We start from the raw sequence: 27,978 nt of genomic DNA on the forward strand, positions 1-27,978 counted from the left end.
TGAAACAATTTTGCAATTTGCATCGGAAAACATTGTGGCTCAATGTATTTCTGGGCAACTTTCTGAATTGGAAGCTACACAAAAAAAGTTGCTTCCATTTTATATATTCGTAAGTTCACGTGATTATTATCCAGGTCTGTATTTTCCTTCTTTGGCCACACGATCTTTGGAAGCCTTTTGGGAATGGATGCACCGAAGGATTTAGTGTTATATGCTGCCCTGAGAACATCAGTTACACACATCTAATACACGTATTTCTTATGTAATCTGGATTTTGCAATTGGACTTTAGAATGCTGATTAGGATTATTCTTTTATCTCCACTACTTTTGGAAGAACAGTTTAGAACTCTTTCAAGATCATAGGCCAGAGCTGAACAATCTAGCTTCCAGTTGGAAATTCCATCATTGCAGATCTGGTAATGATGCTGGAGAAATAGCATATATTAAGTATATTTAGATAGTTGTTCTTTCAGTCTCTGTAACATACGTTATGGATAGGTAGCAGTTTTACATTTCAGATAGGACAGTTGAACTCCAGATCCTGCCAAAACAAACTTTATTGCACCAAAAAAAAAAAACACCCCTTATGTACAACTGTATATAAACAAGGTTTCTTTATTTGAAGACCCTTGTGCATGTTTCTTTTTTTTTCTTAAGCTTGTTAGGTCTAAAATTATGTCACTAACATTTGTCTAGATCAGTCATCTAGGATTGTCACTTCTTAAAATGGAAACGTTCAGAAGACAGATAATTATGGGCAGCTACAAAATCAGATTCCGTTTTTTCTTACACCCACATGCGAGCCACATGAAAAAAAAATCACATAAGGCATTTTTCATGTTTTGTTTTAAAGAAATGTATGCAATACTTCCAACAGCCAACATGCATCTGGAGTTAAGATGCCTTGAAATCATAGTGCTCTAATCCAGAAGCACTTCTAGCCCTAGTGAATAGCCAAATTTATTCAGTTGGCACAGAGTGCATAAGGCCTAAGTCTCACTGATTCCAGCAGGACTTTAAAATTACATCCCTTTGATTTTGAGGGAAGTGAGAAGAGAATAAGTAAATCTGATTTGTTGGATTGTATCTAAAGAGATCAAAATGAACATGATAAAATTTGCCTCTTGAGGCCTTCCCTTTTACAAGGCATCTACATGTAAACTCGTATTGCAATGTTTTTTTCCAAGATACCACCAGCTATTCATATCCCTTGGACATATCCCTTGGGGGAGAGGAAAGACAGAGAAACAATTCTACTTTGTTCTTAGTGTAATTGATTTTTCCAATACCCAAAGCTGCAGAGTATTTTGAGCAGTAGAATGCCCCTTCTTATATCCCAAAGGAAGTACAAGAACAAGTACGTAGGATACTGCCTATGAACATACAGCATGTTTAAAGGGAGAGGTGAGATGGATGGCAAGTGCAAGCATGGAACCCTGTACATTACTAGGCTGATGGCTGAATGCAGTCTTTCCTATAGAATGGCTCCTGCTTCAGATCAATGTGCATCAATAATTAACATCAATTCCTCCCAATTTTCTAAAGGCTTAGAGCCAGTTCTAAAAGTGCTAAATCTTCTGGGTTTTCTCTAGAAAGAATTAAAATCCCTACATTAAAAAAATCTTCAGAAATCTGGAACCTTTTCTGTTTCATAGATGCAATCTGGACGAATGGAGTTATCATAGATTTTATAGAAAAACTCATCCACTACCACGCAACTCCATATTTCAGGTTCAATAAATTCTTATTAAAATAAGATCTGATCCTTTGACTGAATAGTTCCAAAAATTTATTCCCAGGCATAACAATCTAAGAGACATTGAATGTATTTTTTTTTGTTTTGTTTACATTTATACCCCGCCCTTCTCCGAAGACTCAGGGCGGCTTACAATTTCTTCTTTCCCTGTCACAAAACTCCTAGGTATGTTCTCCCTGCCTCCCAAAAATAAAGCATGGAAGCTAAAGCTACTTCAGATAAACATGCTAATTTGCTGGTGCTACTGCATTTATTTGTACTTCAGTTCTGCAATCATTATTTCTCCCACACTATATATAACCCATCCCCAAAATTATATCCATCTTGCCAAAGGAGAGATGTTTTTTCTCCTTTAGAGCCATCAAAAATGGTCAGTAAAATGAGGTAAAGTAAAGTTTGCTTTGGAAAGCTGAAAATTGACTTGCACAGTAGGCTTAAAACATAGATTTTAATTCTTTTCCTGGGTTGCGTTTTACTCCTTTCCTGCCTAGACTTTGGGTGAAAGTCAGGAAAACAAGAATTTAATAAAGCTGTGGAAACTACAAAACAAAACAAAACACGAAGCCCAGTTTCAGCAGAAATTCTTCCTCTTTGGTCTGTCTTTAAGACAGGCAACATCAAACCAATCGGGAAGCTACAGTGCACCAGATCTGAAGAAATAGAATGCAATGTACAAATAGTCAAAAAGTGCTTTAACAGACTCAATTACTGGGAGCCCATCAAGGTGTAGAAACAAGCTGGGAGGGAAGTGCTAGGAATATGCAGTACATTTATGAAACAAGGACAATGGAACAAGGAGCCATGCTTTATCTCATGCTCTTTGAGAATTGGCGGAAAGGGAGACGTAAACCTGCCTACAGGTTTTTCCAAAATGCTTTTTTTTTTGCATGTCATTCACTCAGAGGTCTCCAGCAGAGGGAAGGGTCATTTCTAAAATGCAGCCTCTCACAAGCCCAGTTCGGTTTTAGCTCTTTTAACAGGATGTACCAGAGCGCTTGATGGAGATAACACTTGTGTTTTGCTGTTTTTCCACTTGTGTGCTCACTCTGGAACCTAAACAGTTCTCAGGTCTCTCTGGGGTCCTCCACAGGACCTGGAGTTGGAAGATCCCACCCTCACGTTTTGGATTCCCAAATAATCAGGTGGGAGGCATCTAAATCTTAATGCTCCCCTGAGTGTCTGTTTCTGTTTCGGAAGAGCTGCTTTCTGAGTCTATTTCTGGATTCTCCTGCTGGTGCTTCTCCTGAACCTTCAGGCGGATTCCTTGCAAACGTACTAAAAGGGACTGGTAGTCAAAGTGTCCTCGCTTCTCTCCAAAGGGATCCTGTAAGGGGGGGAAAAGTGCAGTAAATCAAAAGGAATTTAAGCATCCATCAAGTTAATTATTCCAGCAATAAACTAACTCTTCCCTATTCACTCTATATTAACAAATGAAGAGAGCTTGAAAAAGCTGGAAAGAGATATGTAAATTCTGTGTGAAATGTTAATTGATGGGTTCAGAATTTCTGAATTAGGCTTTAATTTAGGTGCCAGTTCTGATTCCACAGCTGCTTTGGCATTCTTGATGACATCCTTGCTCCTGCAATAGAATGCTATCTCTGACATCCTCCATTTATTCAAGCAGTGTTTTATTTTGCATTGATAATTACAATTTATTCTCGACAACACTGCAGGCTGGTTTTGGCCTTGCTACCCTTCATCAAGCATCTTTAATCATTTTTTTGCCTTTACATTCAAAGGGAAGTTTTAAAACTGAAATCCCTGCAGATTGGGCTATTTCTAAATGGAGTTGCTTCAAAGAAGGAGAGAGGGAAGGAAGAGATCTGGCAGCAGAGCTTTTGGGAGAGGAAAAAAGGCTAACTATGATTTATTTCAACTAACTTGCATAATGCATTGAACCACACTGACTTAGTTCAAACAACATACTGAACCACCAACTAGCCAAACACAAGGTAGCGTAATATGCTGTGTATTCCCAGCCAGTCTGTGCTCACACCTGATGTGAATCCTCAATGGCATCCTGTAAACCCAAATATAGCTTATCTACAATGGCAACTTTAACTATATATCCAGCCTACATTTTAAGATACTGCTATGGTCTAGAAACAGAATGTCTAGAATGTCACAGTTTTGATAAAGCAAAAACTTATTTAATCCCTTCTACTTTTCCACCTGCAGGCAGTACATGAACACAATTGTACCGCAGGTTTTATAAAATAATTACAAATTTGTGAAGTTATGATAATTCTGTTTTGAGTCACGGTGGTGCAGTGGTTAGAGTGCAGTACTGCAGGCTACTTCTGCTGATTGCCTTCTTCTTGTGCCATTTCTGTCATCAGATGTTGGCAATCCTATTTTTATCAACAACCACACGAAAAAGTGCTGCTGAGTTTTGCCCACCCAGTCCCTTAGATTTTGAAGCCATGATATTATTCTTCTGCCTAGACCTCATTTGCCTTCAATCTTTCCCTGGAGGATTAAGTGAAGTATACCATATTTTTCTGGGTGTCGTATCACATGACCAAAATATTCTAACTTTTGCTTTTTTATGGTTTTGATAATTTTCCTTAGCTTTCCAAGGCAGCTTATCACCTCCTCATTTCTGATTTTGTCAACCCAATTTATATGTAACAGCCACCTGTGAATCCACATTGCTGACTGCCAGCTGACTGCAGTTTGGCAGTTCAAATCTCACCAGGCTCAAAGTTGACTCAGCCTTCCATCCTTCCAAGATGAGTAAAATGAAGACTCAGATTGTTGGGGGCAATATGCTGACTCTGTAAACCTTTTAGAGAGGGCTGGAAAGCACTGTGAAGCAGTATATAAGTCTAAGTGCTATTGCTAGTGCTATTTCTTTCTGCCTTCACAGTATTGGGGTGACATTTGAGAGGAATACATTGTGTTCTTGGGGTGCTCTTGCTTCTCATACATATGCTAATCTAGGCCAGCAAAGGCATTTTTATTCAGACAATGAGAGTTTGAAGTTAATTTACATTTGGTAAAGATTTTAATTTTTTACTTATGCATAGGAGGAAACTAATAGGTTGTAGAGATTTATTTTTTGTTAATGCAGGTAGTCCTCAACTTATGACCACAACTGAGCCCCTCACTAAACAAGACAGTTAAATAATTTTTGCCCACTTTTGTAATCTTTCTTGCCACAGTTGTTAAATGAATTGTTGCAAAGTTGTTTAGTAACATGCTTGTTAAATGACCATGGCTTCCCCACTGACACTGCTTGTCAGAAAGTCATAAAAGGTGATAACATAATCCTGGGATACTGCAACTGTCATAAAAACATTCTAGTTGCCAAGCATCTTGAGTTTTGGTCATGTGATGCTGCAATGTTCATAAGTCACTTTTTCCAGCACTATTTGTCAACACTGAACTGAACCTGTCACTGCTGTAATTTCAAATGGTCACTAAATGACTTGTTATAAGTCAAAGACTACCTGTATTTTATTTTTATCCTTTTAATACATTTGGTGGGTAAAACGATAGGATTTATCTGTTCAGAAAAAAGTTCTGCTAAATGAAAAAGTTATTTTCTCAGATCAGAAGATGAGAACTCAATCCCTGATTATTGCTAGTGTTTTTACAAATCTTACTTGCCAGTCAACATGTACACATCATCTCGTCCTTACCTGTATGGACTGTCCTTGGAGGTGAAGCCTCTCTTTGCATACCCCCTCATAAAAATCATAATATTCCATGAAGGACTTCTCCATAACTCCACTAGTAGAAAAGAAGCAAAAAGATATGAGACCCACCAGCAATAAAGCCATTTTTTCCCCATCAAAAAGTTTTAATGCCCAGTTTTAAAACTATTTTTTAAACCTACAGACACAAAACAACAATTTGTTTAACAAGGGTATTCCCATTACGCATAATATTCCTAAATCTTGAGGTGCAAGGGCAGACTAGCTTTTCATTTATGTATATTACATATAACTAAATATCTATATGGACCACACTATTTTCTTCTCTAAGAGTAAAAACAATAATTGTTTTCACTATGCAGAAATCATTTCTTTCAAAAAAAATCACCTCAGTATTTATTTATAGCTGTGTTTGTATAAATAAAAAGGCAAAATTCTGAGAATCACGTTTTATCATTCAAAGCAAGTATGCTGCTACATGCTAGTCTGTTACTCCAAAGTTGACTCGAAGAAAAAAAAAATCCATAACATTACATCCTTCAATGTTGCTTCTTTACTATATGAAAATCTAAAACAAGTTATTATTTTTTGTTTGTTTAGAGCAGAGGTTTCCAACCTTTTCTACCCTCTAGAACACATCCCTAGAACACTTCTGATATATTCTTGCACCCCTTACAAAAGTTATATGGATATAATTATGCATATGCACCATAATTTTGAAACTTCTAAACCCAAATTTTTGCACTCTCTGGAATATCATCTTGCACCCCTGGTTGGGAACCCCTGGTTTAGAGAAAAAACAAATTGAGCTGATTTAGACATGTCAAGAGCTAGGTTTGAAGAACCACAAGTAATAAAATAGGAATGAATGCATGTCCAGTTTGATTTTTTTTTTTGTTTACATTTATATCCCGCCCTTCTCCGAAGACTCAGGGCGGCTTACAGTGTATAAGGCAATAGTCTCATTCTATTTGTATATTTACAAAGTCAACTTATTGCCCCCCCCCAACAAATTTGTGCTTTTATTTTGTTTGGACAAAATATGTTAATTTCATAATCTCATTTTCCCATTGCATTAGTTGCATTAATTAATCCACTTTCAAGTGAGTCTCAGAAAACAACTTGCACCAACATTTCTGGAATTGGTGAGTTCCAGATAGACTGCAACACTCAGAATTCCCAGCCAGCATGGCTACTGTAAATACATCTGGAGAACACTAGCTGGAAAACACTGATATATTGGCAATGCTTTCATTAGTGAAGGATCACAAATATATTTCATATATAAATTACTTAATATATAAATCATTCAAATATTCTATAAATTGTTCCAAATTTTTGGGGATGGAAACACAATGAAGATGATAAAAGTGAAGGTGCTGGTGTAGCCATTAAGAAATCAAAATTGAACCTGATGATATTAGTACATTTCTATTAAATGATTGGAGTGTGGAAGAGAGAATGAACAGCTTCTAAACTCATAAAAAAGTGGAAAAACACCAGTCAGATGTTATGTGATGGGATTTCTTTGGTGCCTACTGGATTTTTTTGCCTAGATCTAGATCTAGAGGCATGGCCAGCGTTGCGGGCGAGACGGTCGCAAACCCCGATGTCTCTGGGGTTTGCGCCAATATCCCCCTGCCCAGGGGGTCTGTCCAAACTTTGGATCGGACCATAGCTGCCTCGAAGGGGCAGCGAAGAGTGGAGGAACCGCCGGAGCGAACGGGGAGATGGCAAACTCCCCGTAGCTCCAGATCTTTTCCCCCAACCCAGCGGGGAGGAATGCAGTGCCATAGTCCATCATGGCAGCTGCACCAAAGCCATGACGGCCACAAGAGCGGGCAGGAGGAAGAAGCATCAAGAAACAAATTGTTGAAGTCGAGTGAGTGATGATCTCACGAAGAAAAAATAAAAATTTAAAATAGGCACAAGCCTTGGGGAGAATTTGTAGATTGGCGGCTAACTGAATAAAAAGTGAAAGTGAAAGTCAATTTGGAGAATACACATTTGGGAAGTGAAAGAGAGAAGATAGGGCTTGGAATGGAAGCAGAGCCCCATTTAAATAAAGAAAAGGAAAACAAATTTTTTCCAACTAAACAATGGTTTGGAGATTCTTGGAAGTCTTAACGGATTATATTAGAAATTAAAGAAATAGGAGAAAAAAGTAAAAGAAGCTATTGAACTGTTTTTTATGCGAATATCTCAAATCCCTCTGTTTTAAATTTATGGAATGTTAAGATATCAATAGGACATAAGAATATGGAAGATAAATAAATATAATTAAGGGGAAATCTTGGAAAATTGACCTCCACATACCAAAGCATTTGAGAACAAAGGAACTTTGTCACCAAAATGGCTACTTACTATTTGTGAGCTGTAACTGTTTCAAAAGGAGACATCTAGAGGCAGAGGAAGATAGCTAGAGGATTGGTGTTGCTGGGACTACACAACAGCTTTGGAAGAGAGTTTCAGATGGCGTGCCTTTGAACTATAGAAATTGAATTCCCTATTTAATCAAGAACCCAAAGGTAAAGATAGTATGCAAGAATGGAATAGCAGACTATTCCCCATGAAGAAAGTTCTGTGGGTGTGGGCACACAACATTTTTTTGAAAGGAACTTATGGCTGCCTTTATAATTAGAGGCAGAGGAAAATAGCAAGAGTCTAATAGCTTTCCTGTGACTATTCCCATGAGGATTGATGTCGTTGGGACCACACAACAGTTTTAGAAGAGATTTCTAAATGGTGTGTCTTTGGATTATTGATTTAAGCGGAGAATTCTTTACTTAAGAAGAACTCAGAGGCAAAGAAAGAAAGTAAGCATGGAATAGTGGACTATTCCCATTCCCATGTAGACACACGACTTTTTTTTGAAAGGAACTAATGGCTGCTTTTAGAGTTATGTTAAGAAATTTATTTTAGAAAATGTTAATATCTATATTAAAATATGAGTGACAACTATGATAAAAATAATTGAGGTTTTGGGAAATGGAGGGAAAAATACTAGAATAAATTGGGATAAGAGGGAAATGAGTGTTATTATACTGAGGGGAAAAAATTCTTTTTTTTGTTTTTACAAATAAGTAAGGTAATAAAAGGATTTGATAAAACTTCTAAGGAAACAGTTAATATTTTGAGGGAATAATGGGGAAATAATTAGTGATTACCCTTGCAAATGTTAAATTTTTTACTTGATATTAAAATGGATCAGATGGAAAACTGATGGAACAGATGGAAATTTAAATATATGTTTAGATTTAGAGGCAGAGGAAGACGAAGGGAAGAATGAAATTGTCTATGTGATCTCTGAGCAGTTTTAAGAAAGAGATTTTAGATAGCATGACCTCTGATTAGTAATGTAGATATAAAGCTGAGAGTGGTGAATTTTAAAACGTAAATATAATTTATTAATGATGTTGAAGGGATTAAGCACGGGGACTAGACTTCATTTAAATATTTTCTTGAATGGGTTGAATTTGATCTATTTCTATAATCAGATTGTGTGCAAATAAATAATTGAACTTAAAGAAGAAGGAAAATACATTGTATTAGGTAAAATTTGATATGTTTAAAGATGTACCTGACCAATAATTTGTTCACAATGATTCTTTTTTATTATGTTTGTTAAAAAAAAATTTGGCAAACATTCTATAAATTGTTCCAATTTTTTGAGGATGGAAACACAATGAAGATGATAAAAGTGAAGCTGCTGGTGTAGCCATTAAGAAACCAAAATTGAACCTGATGATATTAGTACATTTCTATTAAATGATTGGAGTGTGGAAGAGAGAATGAACAGCTTCGCTAAAGGCCTAAGATCATGAAGAAATATGAACACGGCCCTTCTAATTATCTGAACTTTTAAACTCATAAAAAAGAGGAAAAACACCAGTCAGATGTTATGTGATGGGATTTCTTTGGTTCCTACTGGATTTTTTTGCCTAGATCTAATTCTTTTTCCCATCTTAACCAAAAAAAGAAAAGAACTGACATATCTAAACACTGCAATCTTATTACTTACCTAAACCAGGTTTCCTCAATCTGATACACACTAAAGATATTGAACTAGAACAGCCATCACCCTCAGCCAACATTCAACATAAGTGGAAGGTACAAGGCTTGAGAAACCATATTATAAAACTGCAATTCTTCTGTAGTGGCATGCAGAATCTCCCAGAATATTAACTATGTGGCTATGAAAGCAGTGGAGATTGAACATTCTAATGGTGAAGATTATTTTACCAATTTTTCCAGAAATATATTTTCTGAGGTTTTCAATGGAGTATAGAAAGTGAACCTGCAAGTTAAATCATGATGTCTTTCCAAACATACCGTAAAGGTTCTGGACAAGGGCATTTCCCTTCCAGCATGTCACATACAGCGATGCGGATAGTTTCATGTCGAATGCACTCATTGTAATTTTTACTGTCTCCTGGATGCCTTTCCTACAAAACAACAATTCCTGAGAATCTCTCCACTTATGATATACAAACAAACAGAATAAGAATTATTCACAATATACAACACCCCCAATATCCACTGTCATGAAAACAATTCAGCAAAAAGCAAAATAAAAATTGGATACAAGAATTATATTCATTTACAATCATTATAAAGTAGTATACAATCTTTCATTTGTTATTAGTCGCTAACTCATGTCTGACTGTTTGCAGTTCCATGAGCCATAGTACACCAGGCCTACCTGTCCTCCACTGTCTCCCAGAGTTTGCCCAACTCATGTTCATTGAACTGATGACTCTACCTTTCTCATACTCTGCCTTACACTTTTCCTTTTGCCTTCAGCCTTTCCCAACATCAGGGTCTTTTCCAATGAGTCTTTTTTTTTTCATTAGGTGGTCAAAGTATTTGAGATATTTAATACTATTATATGAAATTATATTACAGGTAGCCCTCGAGTTATGAATGTAATGGAACCTGCCCATTCCATTTATAACCTGAGGATTGGTAGGAGTGAATTGCATAACATGAACGTGATCACTCCCTCCTTTCACCCACACATTCTCTAATCGAATGTGCGGCTCGTTAAATGCACATTAGATATCTCAAGATGGGGGAGGCCATGGGGTGGCTAAGTGATGGAACAGGCAACCTGCTTCAGACCACCCAAGGCCTCCCCCAACCCACTGAGATACCTCACTCTGTTGTGACCCAGACTCGAGCAGGTAGCAACAAATGCAGTCCTTAATGAAAATAAACTTTATTCAAGCAGCTGGGAATTGACCCATTCCCAGCGTCATGAAACTCAAAAGAAAGCAAAGGCTTCTCGCACAAAACAGTCTGTCATTATTTGCAACCTGGTCCAATTTAGATAATTGCCAAAGTCCTTTGCAGATAACCGACTCGAGCAGAGAATGGAGAGATGCCATGGTCTTCTCGGAGAAACATCCAGAGCAGAGAATGGGATGAGTGCAGCTCCAACATTGTTTTCTGGCAAACTGAAACACCGATGCTGGTCTCCTTTTAAACCTTATGGGAAGGGCCAATTATCTCTTGGCCCTACCCATGAGGTGACCTCTGCTTGAGCTGCTCCTGCCTCTTGGCAGCTTTTCTCATTCGGGCATTAGGGACAGGCTCTCCCAGTTCCTCCTCCTCCTCGCTACTCTCGGCCTCTGGAGTCTGCACGTCACTCTCACTACTCTCAGGCCCTGGAGGCTCTGGAATCCACACCCCATTTCTCGATGGCCCTGGCCTCGCCTCCGCCTCATCACTGTCCAATTCCACCACCAGCATTATAGGCTGCTGACAGACCACAACACATTCTCCCTCCCCTGGGGTCCCCACAATTGCTGCTCCCCATCCTTCACTTACCTTGTGAAGATCTGTTTCCTCTCCAGCCCATTTCTTTGCCTCCAAGCGGTGAGAGCAGAGGGACAGCAGGACGTGCACTCTACTTGGCTTCTCTGATTCACAAAATTTTAAAGCTTCCCACTGGTGTGCAAAACTTTTCGTGTGCAGACTGGAATCTTCTAGATGCCCTAATCTCATGAGATTACAGGCACCCATTCTCTGCAGAAGTGGGTGTGTGCCTGAAGTCATAAGAGATCATGGCCCCCAGAAGCTTTCAGTCTCTGGCTGAAAAGTGTTTATGCCCCCATAGGTTTGAGGAGGCCTTTCCCGAAGAGAACAGAGCCCCTGGAGGGAGTGCACATCGCTCCAGAGTTTCGTTTTCACCAGGAAAGTACTTTCCTCAAGGCCTCTGCCAAAGGGAACAGAGTTCTGGAGCGACGTGCGCTCCCTCCATGGGTTCCGTTCTTTTCAGCACAGGCCTTGAGGAAAGTCCTTTCCTGGCAAAAACGGAGCTCCAGTGTAATGCACGTGTCCCTCCCAGCCTCCGCTCTTAGCAGCAAAGACAAATAGGGAAAGCTTCAATGTTACAGGCATTCCCTCCATTTGCAAAGTCTTTTGCTGCAGATCTCACCCAGGCCTCTGTTTGCAGAGACAGAGGCCTAAAGTACCGTGAGATCACAAGAGATCAGTAGCATGAGATCTTGTACCACTGATGTCGCGTGATCATGCGTACCTTAGGCCTCCATTTTCTGCATACTCACTGAAGGTGTAAAGCATCGAAACAGGCCAAGAAAGCGAAGGCTCTCTAGATCTTTGCAAGGTGAGTATCCACAGGCCTAGTGGCTATGAAAACCTGGCACTGGGGGGAGGGGGTGGAAATAGGACGGCGAATGTTGCAGAGTCTTTGCAGTCATTTGTAAGAGTGAACCACTGCCATGGTGCTGCAACATTCGTAGTTTCGGGACTTGTTCATAAATATTAGGGGATGCTTATCTCATAACTTCAAATGTTTGCTAAGGGAACATTCTTAACTTGGGGATTACCTCTATATGAAAGATTACGAAGCTGAAAGAAAATGGTCACTCGGTGCTAACTCCAATACAGCTGCAATCCCATTGATAAGGGTCCATGGAAACATAGCCCTTACTTTGGAATTTCTATTTAAAAGAATATTTAGCTGCCCAATAAATCTTGCTACTTTGCCAGATTTCTTTGTATTTTGTGTTCGTATTTTTGTATTCTTTGTTTGAAAATGGGATTGAGAAGTAGAGAAAAAATGCAGGAAATATTTCCCCCAATGCATTTTTATCATACAATAGTTCAATACTGAATTGCAACATTGATGAATCCTCAATTCTAAACCCCTCTCCATCCTACTTTTTGGTCATATAATCGACAATGAAGCTATTATTTTAAAAAGGGATGGGTGGGAATCTAGAAGCATGCTCTGCAAGCTTTCTCTAGCTTCTTTAAATCTACACCAATGTTACTCCAATCTTTTCAATTACCCAATGAAAAAATGTCCCATTAGCCATATAATTCAAAATTGGGGTTCCTTACCTGTTCAAAGCCAGGTTCATTGTGATAGGGATTCTCAGTCATTAAAGACTGTATAGATATAAGTACCGAAGAAATACTTTGTGCAGGACTCCAGGCTGGACCAGTCCATGTGCTGTGAGATAGCAAAAAAAAAAAAGAGCTTATTTCCATAGATGCAAACACAAAATAATTTCTTAATGACACATAGGAACCTTGATGTATTTTGATGTACCTTGTCACATTTATGAACCCAGCTAAATAAATAATACATTATGTAGTAGGGGGAAATAGCTCCCGGGATTCAAAGGCAAAAAGATACTTCAAAGCTTTCAGGGACACATAGGTAATACCTGTCCACAAGTCTTTAAGCAGTTGTGCTTAAAGTTTTACTGGGATCATGTGGCCACTGCAAAAGACACCTAATATATGCAAGGAAAAGATGTCACATCACTATAAAGAGCTCCAGATGAATGCCATGTGAATGCTCCAAGAGGCTCAAGTACCTTTCTCTGCTTGAATTGAAAGCACTGTATCTAGGTCAAACTGAATGGTAAGTCAAACTGAAGATTGTCAAGACTTAGAAACAAAGAAGAAAATATTACATTCCTGAAATGTTTAGTAGCATGAATAAGAAAAATACCAATAGAGATCAATATATGTTGTCCAGCAATAATGTCTAGCCTTACACCTGTTGACAACTTATTTATAGGCCATAATCAATGTAGTAACCTGAGGTAATATAGTCCTAATCAGAAAACACTCTCTCTAGGGAAGATTATTGCTATAAGTAAATTGTCCAAAGTCAGCAACAGGTAAGGTTAGACCTTAATGTGTTGTGTGCCTCCTCTTCTCTGACTTTTCTGAGCTGTTTGGAAAGGATATGTTACCACAGATCTGAACTAATTGCCAAGGTCTTCTGTAATTAGGCCTAAGGCTATATTCATAGTATCTTAGGGCTGGAAGGACCTGAGATGTTTTCTAGCTCAGCCTCTTGCTCAAGGCAGGACCCTTATGCCATCCCAGTCAAATGGTTGTCCAGTCTATTCTTGAAAACCTCCAGTCATGGAGCACTAACAACACTAGGGGGCAAGCTATTCCACTGATTAATTGCTCAGTGTCAGAAAATTTCTCCTTACTTCTAGGTTGGCTCTCTCTATAACAGCTTTTACCCATGATTTATTGTTTTGATCTCTGGTGCTCTAGAGAAAAAGCCAATCCACTTTTCTTGAGGTTGAGGGAGCTATCATATCTAGCTCCCTCAACCTTTTGTCATACGATTTAGCCTCCAGATGCTTTATCGTTGTTGCTCTTCTTTGCAAACTTTCCAGGATCTCAATATCTTTTTTGTATTGTAAGGACCAGTACTAGATCGCATTCCAAATGTGGTCTGCAGGATCCAATCTGGGTCGGTAACCAAAACTAGAGGTTTAGTCTTCCAAGCTTTCAGACTCATGCTTAGCCCATCCACAGGGAATGTGAACACATTCTGACAGAGACAAGTTCTCTGAGGATGGGCTCTAGCAGGAGTCTGAAAGTTTGGAAAACCCAGATCAGATCCTGCAATAGGTCCTGGGACATGTATATTTGCTTTCGTTCACAAGTATGGTCTCACAAGCACAATGTAAAGTGGTATTATCATTTTTCATTATCTTGGTGCTGTTGATGCACCCTAGGACTCCATTGGCTTTTCAGCAGTTACAACACATTGCTGACTCATACTTGAATATTGATCTACTAGGACTATGATGGCAAATCTTTGACATGCCCGTGTGCCACCCTCCGTGCCAGAAGTGGCACGTGAAACCATCCCACGAGGTATATGTGGCCCCACTGGCCTTCACGTGCATGGGAGTGCCGATACCCAGAAGAGTGGCGGTCTATTGCACATGCACGAGCTGGCACCCAAACACCTGGATGGAAGCATGCCCGACAAACAGCTGGCCATCATGCATGTGCGCAATGTCAACCCAGAAGGTCGAGTGCCGGCCTGCGCATGTGTGCCGGAACGCCGCTTTTCCGGGTTCCGCTGCTCTCGCACACACGATGAGCAGCTAACAGGCGCGCATATAATGACAGGAACACGGAATAGGAGCCAGCGAGGCCGCACATTCTTTGCGGGATGGTTTTGTGTGCCATTTCCAGCACGCATGCCATAGGTTCACCGACACTGTACTAGGACATCTCGTTCCCTCCCTCTCACTGTTACTTACTGTTAAGCCAGGTACCACTTCATTATACTATGCATTTGGATTTTCCTGACTAAGTGCAGGACCTTACTTTTCTCATCATAGAATTGCAACTCGTTGGAATAGATTCAATGCTCAAGTCTGTAAAAATCCTTCTGGATCGTGAGCCTGTTTTCTAAAATATCGGCTTTCCCCCCCAGCTTGGTGTGGTCTGCAAATAAGTTCCTCATCTATCCCCTCATCTAGATCGTTTATGAAGATGTTTAAGAGTCCTGGATCCTGAAATTTGAAGTACCCCATTGCATGCTTCCTTCCATGTAAATGTAGTTCCATTTATGATTAACTACCGAGTGTGGTTGGTCAACTAATTGCAAATCCATCTGATGGTGATATGGTCTATCCCCTATCTTACCAAGAAATAGGTTGTGGTCTAGCTTGTTAAATGCCTTGCTGAAGTCCAAGTATACTATGGACATGACTGATCCACTAATTTAGTTACTTTATCAAAAAAAGCATGCTGGCTTCTACTAACCACCTTGTTTGTTTCTAGATGTTTACAAATCCTCTGCCTGATTATCTTTTGCAGGATTTTCCCAGGTATTGATGTTAAGCTGATTGGCCTATAATTTCCTGGATCCATTCCATCCCTCCCCCCCCCCTTTTTTTTTTTTTTTTTTTGGTAAATTGGAAATGTATCAGGTCTTTCCTGGTATTTCCCCTATGCTACATGATCTTTGAAACATAGCTCTGAAGTTACATATACCAGCTCCTTCAAAATCCTGAGATGTGAACCTATCAAATCTAGGATTGCTGGTTATCAACTCACTGTAGAGATTAGATTGGATATGCAATCTCACAAAAGTACCATAATATATGCTAATGTTCTGAGCAGACATAGAATTCAATATTTTAATAATTGTTAGCTAGAATGATTTTGTTTTTATGATACAATAGTACAAAAGCTGGTTAGGGCATTATAGAAAATACTGGTCAGGACATAAGTAAACAAGGATTACCGTATATACTCGAGTATAAGCCGAGTTTTTCAGCACGTTTTTTGTGCTGAAAAACGTCCCCTCGGCTTATACTCGGGTCTATACGGCTTATACTCGAGTTGTTTTTTTTTTTAAGCCCCTCGGCTTATACTCGAGTATATACGGCTTATACTCGAGTTGTTTTTTTTTCTTTTTTTCACATTTTACCGGACGGCGCGGGGAAGCCCTGCCGGTGCAGTGAGAGGGCGGGGGAGCCGCCAGCCTTCTCAGCTGAGGGAGGGAGGGTTTCCCCAACCGGTAGGTGCCTCATTTCCCACCCTCGGCTTATACTCGAGTCCCCAGTTTACCCCAGTTTTTGGGGTAAAATTGGGGACCTCGGCTTATACTCGGATCGGCTTATATTCGAGTATATACGGTACTTATCTTGGCTTTCGAGTCATTGCACCATCTCTAAGCACAGTCTATTAGAGACCCTATCTTCCCTAAAATTATCCTTTGCAGAAGTTCCACTATCTAAAGTTACGATCAAGTCTCTGATAAGATGTGCCACCAAGCTATTGTTATTGTTTATATCATTTGTCTCTTAAGTATTAATAAGTACTGAAAGTCCCTAAACATGGTGGGATATGGAGAGCCCCTAGTTCTTGCTGGGAATTATTTTTGGCAACAACCTCCTGTCAAAAACCATTAGATGAAAAGTAACAGTATATAGGATTTCTTAAAGGGGAACACCGAAGATCAGGTAACAGGCAGCAGTGTTGAAGGTAGCCAACAATCCCATGTGGGGTAGGTGTGCTCTATATCTTGATCCACCTGGATACTGCAGTAATTGAAACCTTGCAGCCCAACTGGAATGCTGAACTGGTTTTTCACCTCAATTTGACCAAAATTCAAATAAAGACTAAATTCATCATGAGGATAAAAGTTGGCTCTACGCACAGAATATCTGTGTTTTGTAGGATGTTTAGAGCTCCTTCTTGACAGAGACATCAATTTTTGACATTCCTTTGGCTGTATTTACAGCTCTTAGGAATGCTGCTTTCCACACTAGATGTTTTATGGCACAAGGACTGATCTGGGCTCCAACTGGATTTGGAGTTCTAAGATTTCTGAATTGATACATTCTAATTCACATAACAGAACAGTTAACAAAATAAAAAGTTTACAAATGTACCTATGCTTGTGAATTAATAAACACTCTACTGAAAGCAATTACAGGTAGCAACTGGTTGAAGTTACAATGGTGCTGAATGAGGAGACTTATGACCAGATGTGGCTATCATGCAATCACGATTCTGGGGGTTACATTTATGATATCATAGTATCCTATAGTCACATGCTTGCCATCTGCAACCTTTACGGCCAGCTTCTCACAAGTAAAGGCAATGAAAGCCAGCAGGAGGTCACAAATGGTGATCATGTGACATCATGCCTAACAATCATGTGGGATTTGCCTGAAACAGCAAATGGAATGCCCCTTGGGAATATGGTCATGTGATATCATACTTTATGATCATGTCGCTTGGATACCGACATGGTATTGATAGAAGGAGTCACAAACTTAATATAACAGCAACCACTTTTGATTCCTTTATCTCCATTTAACTAGTTTATCTTTTTTTTTTTTCTTTAAAAAAGAAAAGAAATATCACTGAAGCATCCAAAGAAGCCTTCTCCTCTACTGAATCCACACAAGGACAAGTAACTAGAAACAAACAGATGGCATACAGGAATATGGAGCAATCTTTTGAAATAATTTCTCTGTGGTTTCAAACAGTACATGTGTATCTTTCTTTCTTTCCTTCTTTCTATACATATATATCAAAGTACATCCATTCCAACAAACATACAGAAGTTTTACAGTATTTTTTGCTGGATTGAAAAAAAAACCCAGCAGCCTAGAAAGTTAAAAGAAGCACCACTGACCCCGAGTACTACTGTCTCTGGCATAAGACCGGGGGGGGGGGGGAGAGGGAGGGAGTGGTGCACAAAGCTGATCAAAGGCTGTAGGAAAAAAAATATGCAAATTTAATTGCCCCAAGTTTGCCTCTTTATTAAAAGATGGAAAACAACAGCTTGTGGCCAGGGATGGCTTCCAGTTATGTGGTTAATTTGGCCCTCTGTGCTGTAAAATTCTCATGCTTTTCCTCTGCCCTATTCTTTTGAAAAACACACATTCACATATGGTCCCTGAGAAAAAGATCTGCATATAAGCCTTTCCAAAGCACCCACCTGGGCTTCCCCTGGAAAAGAGCTTGAGCTGAATGGGTCCTTACCCTAGAATACTGAGGCAGACTTTCCCATTTCGGTAGAAGTTAGGGTTAAACCTCACTGTATTATTCCCAGTTGTCATCAGTTTGACCCGTGGCGGATGGATAGGATAATCTGGAGGACAGCGAAACAGGAACAAGAAGAAACCCCCTTCGTAAGGCGTGTCAAAGGGGCCTGTGATCAACGCATGAATCTGCAAGAGAAAAGCCCAGGCTTGCGCAAATACTTCTGATGGAAGCATCAGTGGCAGCACCTGCCCAGTGCCAACAGCTGCTGACACAAGTCAGGGGAGGCAAAGAAGGTTCTCTGCAAGCAGTCAGAAAAAAAACCTCAAATACTTCTTTAAATGGTACATGTCTCAGATTTCATTACTACTTATTTAGTTGAAGCGGTGAAAAATATTACTGCTTTGCAATGCACTGGAAAATTCCATAAGAAGCTTCTCCAGCTTCTTCTATTTTTCTTATCGGTAATCCTTGATTTACAACTATTCATTTAGTGACTGTTCGAAATTACAACAGCATTGAAGAAAGAGACTTACGACCTATGCCAGAAGTTATGGCGGTTGCAGTACCCTCACAGTCATGATTAAAATTGGGGTACTTTGCAGCCCACATGTGCTTATGACTGCAAGAGCATTGCAACTCCCGCACTTGCCCAGCTCCCCGTCTATACCGTTTCGGCCCCCTGCCACCCAGCACTCTATCATCCCAGCTGACCTTCACCCTCTTCTTGCTCTCACTTTTGAGACATAGCTAGCCTGGCTGCTGGACCAGACTAGAGCTGGCTTCATGCTGCAAAAAAGACGGCAAAATCCCTTTTCCTTTTTTGCAGCCCTAGCTCAGCCCTGCCAGCACTAGGGACAAGAAGATGGTGTGGCAGAGTATAGGGTAGCAGGGCTCTCAGAATTCAGGATGACAAGGGCAATTGAGAATGGGCTATGGGTGGCTGCGGCTTTCCAAGGCATGGCAAGCAGTTCCAAAGCCATGCAGTCCTGGGGTTGGTTGCCATCATGAAAAACAGGGTGCAGGGAGGCCAAAAGGGCAGAAATGGGGGGGGGGAAATAGGTGGGTATAGTGAGTAGAGGACTCCTTTACCTTACTCAGAAATGGGAGGAGCCAAGCCTATGCGGCTGCGCGGGTGATAGATGGAGCCCCTCGTGGCTCCCGTATAACACCTATCCTGCGCGGTCTGCACTGGCTACCTGTGGCTTTCCGGGTGCGCTTCAAGGTTTTGGTGACCACCTTTAAAGCGCTCCATGGCATAGGGCAGTTTTACGGGACCGCCTACTGCACCAGATACCTCTCACCGACCCGTGCGCTCTCACAGAGAGGGACTCTCAGGGTGCCGTCAGCTAGGCAGTGTCGTCTGGCGACGCCCAGGAAGGGCCTTCTATGGGGCTCCCGCCTCTGGAACGAACTCCCCAGGACTCCGCCAACTTCCGGACCTTGAACCTTCCGTCATGAGCTCAAGACTCATTTATTCATCTGTGCAGGACTGGCTTAGTTTTTTAGATTTTAAATTTAGAGGGGTTTTTAAATTGATTTTAATATCTATATTTTTTACTTTTAATTAATTGGGCAGTAGAATAAGTTTTTTAATGATTGTTTTAATTTGTATATTGATGTTTTTATATGCCTGTGAACCGCCCTGAGTCCTTTGGGAGATAGGGCGGTATATAAATTCAAACAATAAATAAATAAATAAAATAAATAAATGGATTGGAGTGGATCCTTTGTTAATAATGGTAAATGTCTCAGATTTCATTACTACTTATTTAGTTGAAGCGGTGAAAAATATTACTGCTTTGCAATGCACTGGAAAATTCCATAAGAAGCTTCTCCAGCTTCTTCTATTTTTCTTATCGGTAATCCTTGATTTACAACTATTCATTTAGTGACTGTTCGAAATTACAACAGCATTGAAGAAAGAGACTTACGACCTATGCCAGAAGTTATGGCGGTTGCAGTACCCTCACAGTCATGATTAAAATTGGGGTACTTTGCAGCCCACATGTGCTTATGACTGCAAGAGCATTGCAACTCCCGCACTTGCCCAGCTCCCCGTCTATACCGTTTCGGCCCCCTGCCACCCAGCACTCTATCATCCCAGCTGACCTTCACCCTCTTCTTGCTCTCACTTTTGAGACATAGCTAGCCTGGCTGCTGGACCAGACTAGAGCTGGCTTCATGCTGCAAAAAAGACGGCAAAATCCCTTTTCCTTTTTTGCAGCCCTAGCTCAGCCCTGCCAGCACTAGGGACAAGAAGATGGTGTGGCAGAGTATAGGGTAGCAGGGCTCTCAGAATTCAGGATGACAAGGGCAATTGAGAATGGGCTATGGGTGGCTGCGGCTTTCCAAGGCATGGCAAGCAGTTCCAAAGCCATGCAGTCCTGGGGTTGGTTGCCATCATGAAAAACAGGGTGCAGGGAGGCCAAAAGGGCAGAAATGGGGGGGGGGAAATAGGTGGGTATAGTGAGTAGAGGACTCCTTTACCTTACTCAGAAATGGGAGGAGCCAAGCCTGAAATGGATTGGAGTGGATCCTTTGTTAATAATGGTAAAATTGATCATCAATTGTGTTGTAAATGTTGTACCTTGATGAAGGTATCTTTTCTTTTATGTACACTGAGAGCATATGCAACAAGACAAATTCCTTGTGTGTCCAATCACACTTGGCCAATAAAAAATTCTATTCTATTCTATTCTATTTGCTTAATGATGGCAAAAGGAATTACTAGTTGCTAAGTCACATGACATTTCACTTTATGATTGTATTGTTCAGTGATCAGAATTCCAATTGTGGTCCTAAGTCCAGGACTACCTATAATTAAATTAAACCAATAGTTTTGATCTTTAAAGCCCTAAGTGGATTGGGAACATGTGAAGGATTCCCCTCTTCAATCTGTCTAACTTTTAAGATGACTCAAATGACTCTTGTAGGTTCTTAGTAGTTGGCAAGCACAAGACACGCTTGTCAATTCTGCACCTACTGCACATCTGCAGAATTCCCACTAAAATTAGACAAATTTTATTCTAGCATTACTTTTTAAATAGAATTTTAAAACTTTTTTTTACTTCACTTGTTTTATTTACTACATGTGTTTTAATGTGGTTCCACTCTCCCTTCACCTCTTATATGAATTTAGTTTTGGAGTCCATTTTTTCCCTCAAACACCCATGCAACTGTCTTAGGTGCTCTAAATTTTGCTTGGACATCGTATCATCAAATAAGATGGTCATTGCAAAGCCTTAGCTTCTGGTTGCATTAGGGCCCTTCTGAGGAACGGGGTTGCTTACCCTTTATTATTATTATTATTATTATTATTATTATTATTATTATTATTATTATTATTATTATTATTATTATTATTATTATTATTATTTATTAAATTTTTATACCACCCTTCTCCCGAAGGACTCAGGGCGGTGTACAGCCAAAATAAAAACAAAATATATACAGTTAAAACAACATTTAAAAAAGCAAATTATAAAGGCTGATAATTAAAAATTTAGATTTAAAATTTTTAAATATTAAGAAAACCCAATTAAAATTCATCGCTAATTATGCCAGTCCCGCTTTAATGAATAAATATGTTTTGAGCACACGACGGAAGGTCCGAAGATCAGGCACTTGACGCAGGCCAGGGGGAAGTTCATTCCAGAGCATCACTGCCCCCACAGAGAAGGCCCTACTCCTGGGGGCCGCCAGCCAACACTGTTTGGCGGACGGCACCCTGAGGAGACCCTCTCTGTGAGAGCGTACGGGTCGGTGGGAGGCAAAAGGTAACAGCAGGCGGTCTCGTAAGTACCCGGGTCCTAAGCCGTGGAGCGCTTTAAAGATGGTAACCAAAATCTTGAAGCGCACCCGAAAGACCACAGGAAGCCAGTGCAGGCTACGGAGCAGCGAGGTGTGATTTTAAAATATGTAATGGTCATTTCCATCCCTGCTAGTTAACCCAGATTTACCTTGAAAAAGCAATGTTTTAATTTTTATCAATCACACTGGAAACCTTTCTGAATGAAAAATGGGACAATATATTTTTAAAGAAAATAAACATTTACTCAAATTCCAAATTTGCTTCCAAAAATCCAAATACTTACTAAAATGTCACAAATTCATATGGGGATGTCTCAATGAGAATTTCAATTTCCAAGGGATCCTTAGGGGTATACCCTATTTCCCAAAAAATAAGCCCTATCCCAAAAATAAGCCCTAGTATGTTTTTACACATACACCTAATATAAGACCTACCCCCAAAATAAGTCCTACTTAAGTGTCTGTGCAGCCGGCCAGCTGGCCATTCTATTTGGTTGCTTGCGTTGCTGACACAAAAGGAGGCGAAGGGAGGCGGAGCTGCCCCACGTGCGCACCAGCTTTTCTCAGGCCCTCGCAGCCATTCCATCCACACCCCAATTGCCTCATGGCCAGGGACTGGTGCATTGCTTGGCCTCCTGCTCCATTGTGGCTGTGAACAAATGTAAGAAGTGGGCTGGTGGCCATGTATAGTCCTGCTGGCTGGGGCTGCTGGAACCACCACTGCGAGGCAGGTAAGCCAGTAGGGGGCTCATGGGGCAGTTCCAGTCCCTGCCTCGTGTCATTGGCACACCACATGGCCTCCTTCCCCACTGCGAACAAGCAGAAGAAGTGAGCCTCCCACACATGGGAAAAAAATAAAACATTCCCTGAAAATAAGCCCTAATGCTTATTTTGGAGCCCAAAAGAAAATAAGACTGGGTCTTATTTTCAGGGAAACACGGGTATATCGACCTTGGATTGACACATTATTCAATTGTAAGATCAATTAGTATAACTGACAAGTGAATTGATCATTATTTGACTCCATATACACTAAAAATTGTGTGAATGATAACTAAAAAAACAATGCCGTCAGCAAAGGTTAGATTGAAGCTTGCTGTCTGTCCTTAGTCTTATAGCATTTGGGGGGGGGGAACCCAGAGATGGAGCATTTTTTAAAAACTAGTCATCTGTTATAACTGCAGGCATGTCAAAACAAGAATACTGTCACTAATGCTGAAACTCAGTGTCCACTGCTTAAAACAATGGACTGTAACAACTTTTCCACTCTAATTCATAATCTTGTTAGGAAATATAGGGTCATTAAACACTGTTGGACAAATTTTCCTCCTAGGGCATTTTTGAAGGGAAAAATGGGAGGGAGGCTATGTACATCAAAGAACTTTTAGAATGAAAGGCAGAACATAATAGCAATAAATAAGTGCTACTCGCTTAGATTTACCACTACCTATTTTATGTATTTATTCATGGCAGTTCTAATGGCAGTGCTTAGAGTATTTGATAAAATTTGATCTGCACGTAGCTTAATCTGACAGAACAGAACAGGCAATAGCAATAGCAATAGAACTTAGACTTACAGTACATACCGCTTCACAATGCTTTACAGCCCTCGCTAAGCAATTTACAGAGTCAGAATATTGCCCCCAACAATCTGGGCCCTCCATTTTACCAGAATGGTTTACTCAGAAGGATGTAAGGTTGAGTCAACTTTGTGCCGGTCAGGAATGAACTGCTGAACAGCTGGCAATCAGCAGTCAGCAGAATTAGCTTGTAATACTGCATTCTAACCACAGTGCGGTGCAGTATAGTGCACTGTATCAGCAAAGCTGGCTGAGGAATTCTGGGAGTTGAAGTCCACACGTACTTAAAGGGACCAAGGTTGGAGACCCCTGCACTGTATAGCATAGCATAGCATAGCATAGCATAGCATAGCATAGCATAGCATAGCATAGCATAGCATAGCATAGCATAGCATAGCATAGCACAGCATAGCGCAGCGCAGCACAGGATAGCATAGCAGAATATAATAGAATAGAATTATTTATAAATCATAGTTATAATCGTTAATCATAAGTTACAAACAACAATTGATAACAATAAGGAACCAAAAGGAGAAGATAATAGGAAAGATGAGGAAAAAAGATGGCAAATGAGGCAGTACTGGGGAATTAAGTGTTCAGCAGAGTGATAGCATGGGGGGGGGGGAAGAGAAACTGTCTCTGTGCCTAGTTATTTTGGCATGCATTGCTCTATAGTGGCATCCTGAGGGAAGAAGTTGAAATAGATTATGTCCAGGATATGAGGGGTCTGTAGATATTTTCTCAGCCTTCTTTTTGGTTCATGCAGTATACAGATCGTCAATGGAAGGCAGGCTGGTTGCGATTATTTTTTCTGCAATCCTAACTTTTTACTTGTCCTATTTGGTTGCTGTGCCAAACCAGACAATTATTGAGGTACAAATGACAGACTCAATAATTCCTCTGTAGAACTGCATTGGCAGATCCTTGGGCATATATGAATAACATACAACTTAAGTGACTTGTAGAATTACTTTTTTTCTTTTCTGTAAGGAACTCAAATCAAAGGAAGTCTCTATGGTGTTTAACAGATTCATGAATTAAAAAAATTGGTATCTCCATGCCTCAGGCTTTTTCTTTGATAAAAATACAATATTTTGTGCCTGAAAAAAATCAACGCTACAAGACTAAACATGTCTTTCTAAAGATCAATACCAAAGGAAAAATTGTCCCAGTTCTATTTCTATATAAACACCTTTTAACAATTTCATCTCCTCCTTACCACCAATTTTCTAATCCACTTCTGTCTTTTTGACTGCAAATCTGAAAGGCAGAACCTGTGCTTTATATTTTTCACAGCAATGCATACAACATAAAAATGTTAGGAATGGCGATATAAATATAAATACTGCTTTTTTAATACTACTAATATCTTAGTTTTGTCTCATTTCAATTAATTACTCAGTATAAACACAATATGAGCATTACTGAAAGTTTCTTAAGGGGATATTGCAAAAAATTAATCTCATTTTTCTATTTATAGCAGTTTTTCCAAAAGTGACAGGTGCAGATATGCCAAGTCATTATATTACGAAGCACTTTTTTTAAATTGTTAGAAAAACCTTTTAGTTAGATTACAGAGCACTTGGATACCACTTACCTTGGTCATATCATGAGGATCAGGTACGACAAACATTCCAGGAGGTGGTTCCTTATAAATTGACATAATATCCCTAGGAAAGAAATACAAATATATTTCTGTATTTTGCAAGTTTCCTTTAAGTTTCCTCTTAAGTTACTGACAAATAATCTTACTTAAAAATGCATTAAAAAAAATGTCCGAAGTCTGCCCTAAGCAGTGCCTAAAATAAATAGATTTGACCTAAATTTAAGAATCATAATTTAGATAAAAATTTATTCTGGTCACACAGTACCTCATGTTAATCAGTAAACTGTTTCTGCTTATTTGTAATTCACATATCCTTCTATCACATAAGTTCAAAACACAATGAGAGAAAAAGAGATCTCCCACAAAGGGGATGGGAACATAACGTGAAAGAACTTATCACAGCCCACACCTGTTCATAAGGAACTGTTTCCTCATCCCTCAATCTGTCAGCATACATTTATCAACAAAAGTGTCTATGTTGACAAGCTGTTTTGAAAGTTGCTACCCTTCAACTTACTTGTACTATTTTCTTTTCACTAAAGTATGAAATAAATGGAAAAATTAAGTTTAGTAGCCTTGCATTCCCCAAATGTATAAAATATCTATCAATAGTGCTTTAAAACAATAGTTTTGCTTGAAAATAACAGCCAAAATCCCTGGAGGCATTCAGTGAAACTTCTGAGAAATACTTCTGCAAGTTGACTTTCACTTTCATGCTCTATATCCCAACAATATAACTTTTGTTACTGTGGTTACATAAAACTGCTGTTAACTATTTCTGAAGTATTTATATGTCTAATTATGGGAATAACCTCAAACTGTCCTTTATAGTTGGTCCTCACTTTTTTGCTTTAAAACAAAGGTGTACTTTAATTATATGAGGACACACAAAACCAGTTTCCTAGTAAACTTTGCTTAGCAGCTGTTGGGAAATGAAGCATCTGCAAGAAAATAACCAACCTCAGAGAGCATCAAAGCCCCTCCCCCCTATGTCCCATTTTTCAGAATCTTCATTGCAAGTCTCACCTAATTGCCCAGGCAAAGAGTCAAATTGTGGCCTTGTTTGTGCTAAGGAGTTTGTGCTAACTAGTACTTGGGGAAATAACAGAAGGGACTTCCCTTCTACTGCACTTTTTGACATGATTTAATAAGATTAATTAAAAGAGGAGACTATTTAGGCTCAAAAAATCTTTGTTCAACTGCCCCCTTTAGTTACACCTGGATACACCGCCCTGAGTCCCTAGGGAGATAGGGCGGTATATAAATGTGATAAAATAAATAAATAAATAAATACATATGTTGGGTATCTTTTAAACAGATAAATGTTTTCTATTAAGCTATATTTGAGGAAGAACTCCACAGACAATACGTACAATAAACATGTACAATAAAATACCAGTACACAAAAAAAGCAAACTGGTGGCATGAATGCAGATCTATTTCTACTATCAATTCAACATATGTCCTTGGGCGATAACCTCCACAAAATAATGCTGACTGCCTGCCTTTAAAAGCTGTTGATGCAAGACGAAATGCATACAGAAAAGACTACAAAATGATATGCAATCAAATAAAGATATAGCCCTGCTTAGAATTCTCCTACCTTGGACAGCTATAAATACACAGAACATATTATTTGCATATACTCATTAGTAGAAATTTAACTGAAGTTGTAAATACGTTAAATACCAATTGCTTTCTGATGCAAAATAAGGAAGTCAGTATTACAATGAAAGCAATTTTCATTCAGTGTCTTCATTAAGGGTCAAATGACTTTGATTTTTGTGTTCAGGGAGTCTGGGAATTGCTAGGTGACTGGAAAGCATCAGGCTTTTGTAATCGGAAGCTTATTCTATTTGATTTAATATGTTTAGAGTTCTGTATTTTTACAAGAAAATGCAGGGATGAAACAGAGGAAGCTGTCCCAATGCCTCAATCGATCACCAGGAATATAAAATAATATTTCAAACAAGACTGAACTGTGGAAGCATGAACCCCGCCTCACCCCGAAATACAGGGCACAAAGCGAAAGGCTTGGGTGGGGATGGGGGGGACAGAACTGAGCACTCTGCCCATGCTCAGAAGCACTGCCATTCGCGATTCGCCAGATGTTGGCTAAATTCTCTCATGGAAAGACGGGATGATTAAGATCGACTTCCTTCTTTCGTTTTCCGGAGTTCCTTACCGTTTAATGCGGAGCAGGCAGGCAGCGCTCGGTCTCTCTCCGTCCCAATCACCACTAGTCGTGGGGTCCCAGAAGGCCGAGTGTGAAAGGAGCACTCCGGCGGCGGCGGCGGCAGCGGCGGCGGCAGGGGGAATCCCAGGCACTGGGGATCCTGCAGAACCGACTCCGGATCCCGCTCCAGATCCTCCTCCTCCGCCTCCTCCTCCTCCTGCCGAACCCAAGCCCGCTACCGCCCAGAGCTCGGCTGGTAGGAAGACGCCCGTGCCTCCGCCACCGGCTCCGGCTCCGGGCCCTCCGCCTGTCGGGGCGGCCAGTACCGCGGCCGAAGCGATCTCCTCAGCAGCCGGACTCTCCGCCATCATCGCCAACAGTCCCTGCTATGCTTCCGGGACTTCCCACACCATCGACAGAGGTGGGCAGAGCGGATCACGATGCTCCACCCACTATCGACAGTGGGGGGGCCAATCAACCATTGAGCTACAGTGTTCCAGAGCGCCCCACGTTGTTGATTCCTTCGCTCGCAGCTAATGGAACATTGATTGCCTAGACATTCTAGAGCATTGTCCTCACTTCC

At 40.1% G+C, this 27,978-nt stretch overlaps 1 protein-coding gene across 1 annotated transcript; it reads right to left on the reverse strand.

Moving 5' to 3' along the window:
* Positions 1-540: 540 nt before the first annotated feature.
* Positions 541-27,851, reverse strand: UBE2Z (ubiquitin conjugating enzyme E2 Z). Its single transcript, XM_058180902.1, has 7 exons — positions 27,405-27,851; positions 25,211-25,283; positions 18,221-18,408; positions 12,785-12,896; positions 9,749-9,861; positions 5,402-5,492; positions 541-3,081 (listed from the first exon to the last, which is right to left on the reverse strand). Exons 1-7 carry the CDS (start codon positions 27,764-27,766, stop codon positions 2,911-2,913), a joined length of 1,110 nt encoding a protein of 369 aa, XP_058036885.1. The 5' UTR covers positions 27,767-27,851; the 3' UTR covers positions 541-2,910.
* Positions 27,852-27,978: the final 127 nt, after the last annotated feature.

The sequence above is a fragment of the Ahaetulla prasina genome, chromosome 4, assembly GCF_028640845.1.
Source record: "Ahaetulla prasina isolate Xishuangbanna chromosome 4, ASM2864084v1, whole genome shotgun sequence".
Classification (NCBI taxonomy): Eukaryota; Metazoa; Chordata; class Lepidosauria; order Squamata; family Colubridae; genus Ahaetulla; species Ahaetulla prasina.

Excerpts from the sequence above, each read along its gene's own strand:
- UBE2Z (XM_058180902.1), bottom strand. The coding sequence starts at position 27,766 with ATGATGGCGGAGAGTCCGGCTGCTGAGGAGATCGCTTCGGCCGCGGTA. Across the intron at positions 18,409-25,210 it reads ATCCTCATGATATGACCAAG|ATTCATGCGTTGATCACAGG; the intron begins GTAAGTGGTATC and ends TTTCTCTTGCAG. Across the intron at positions 3,082-5,401 it reads TCCAAGGACAGTCCATACAG|GATCCCTTTGGAGAGAAGCG; the intron begins GTAAGGACGAGA and ends CCCCCCTTACAG.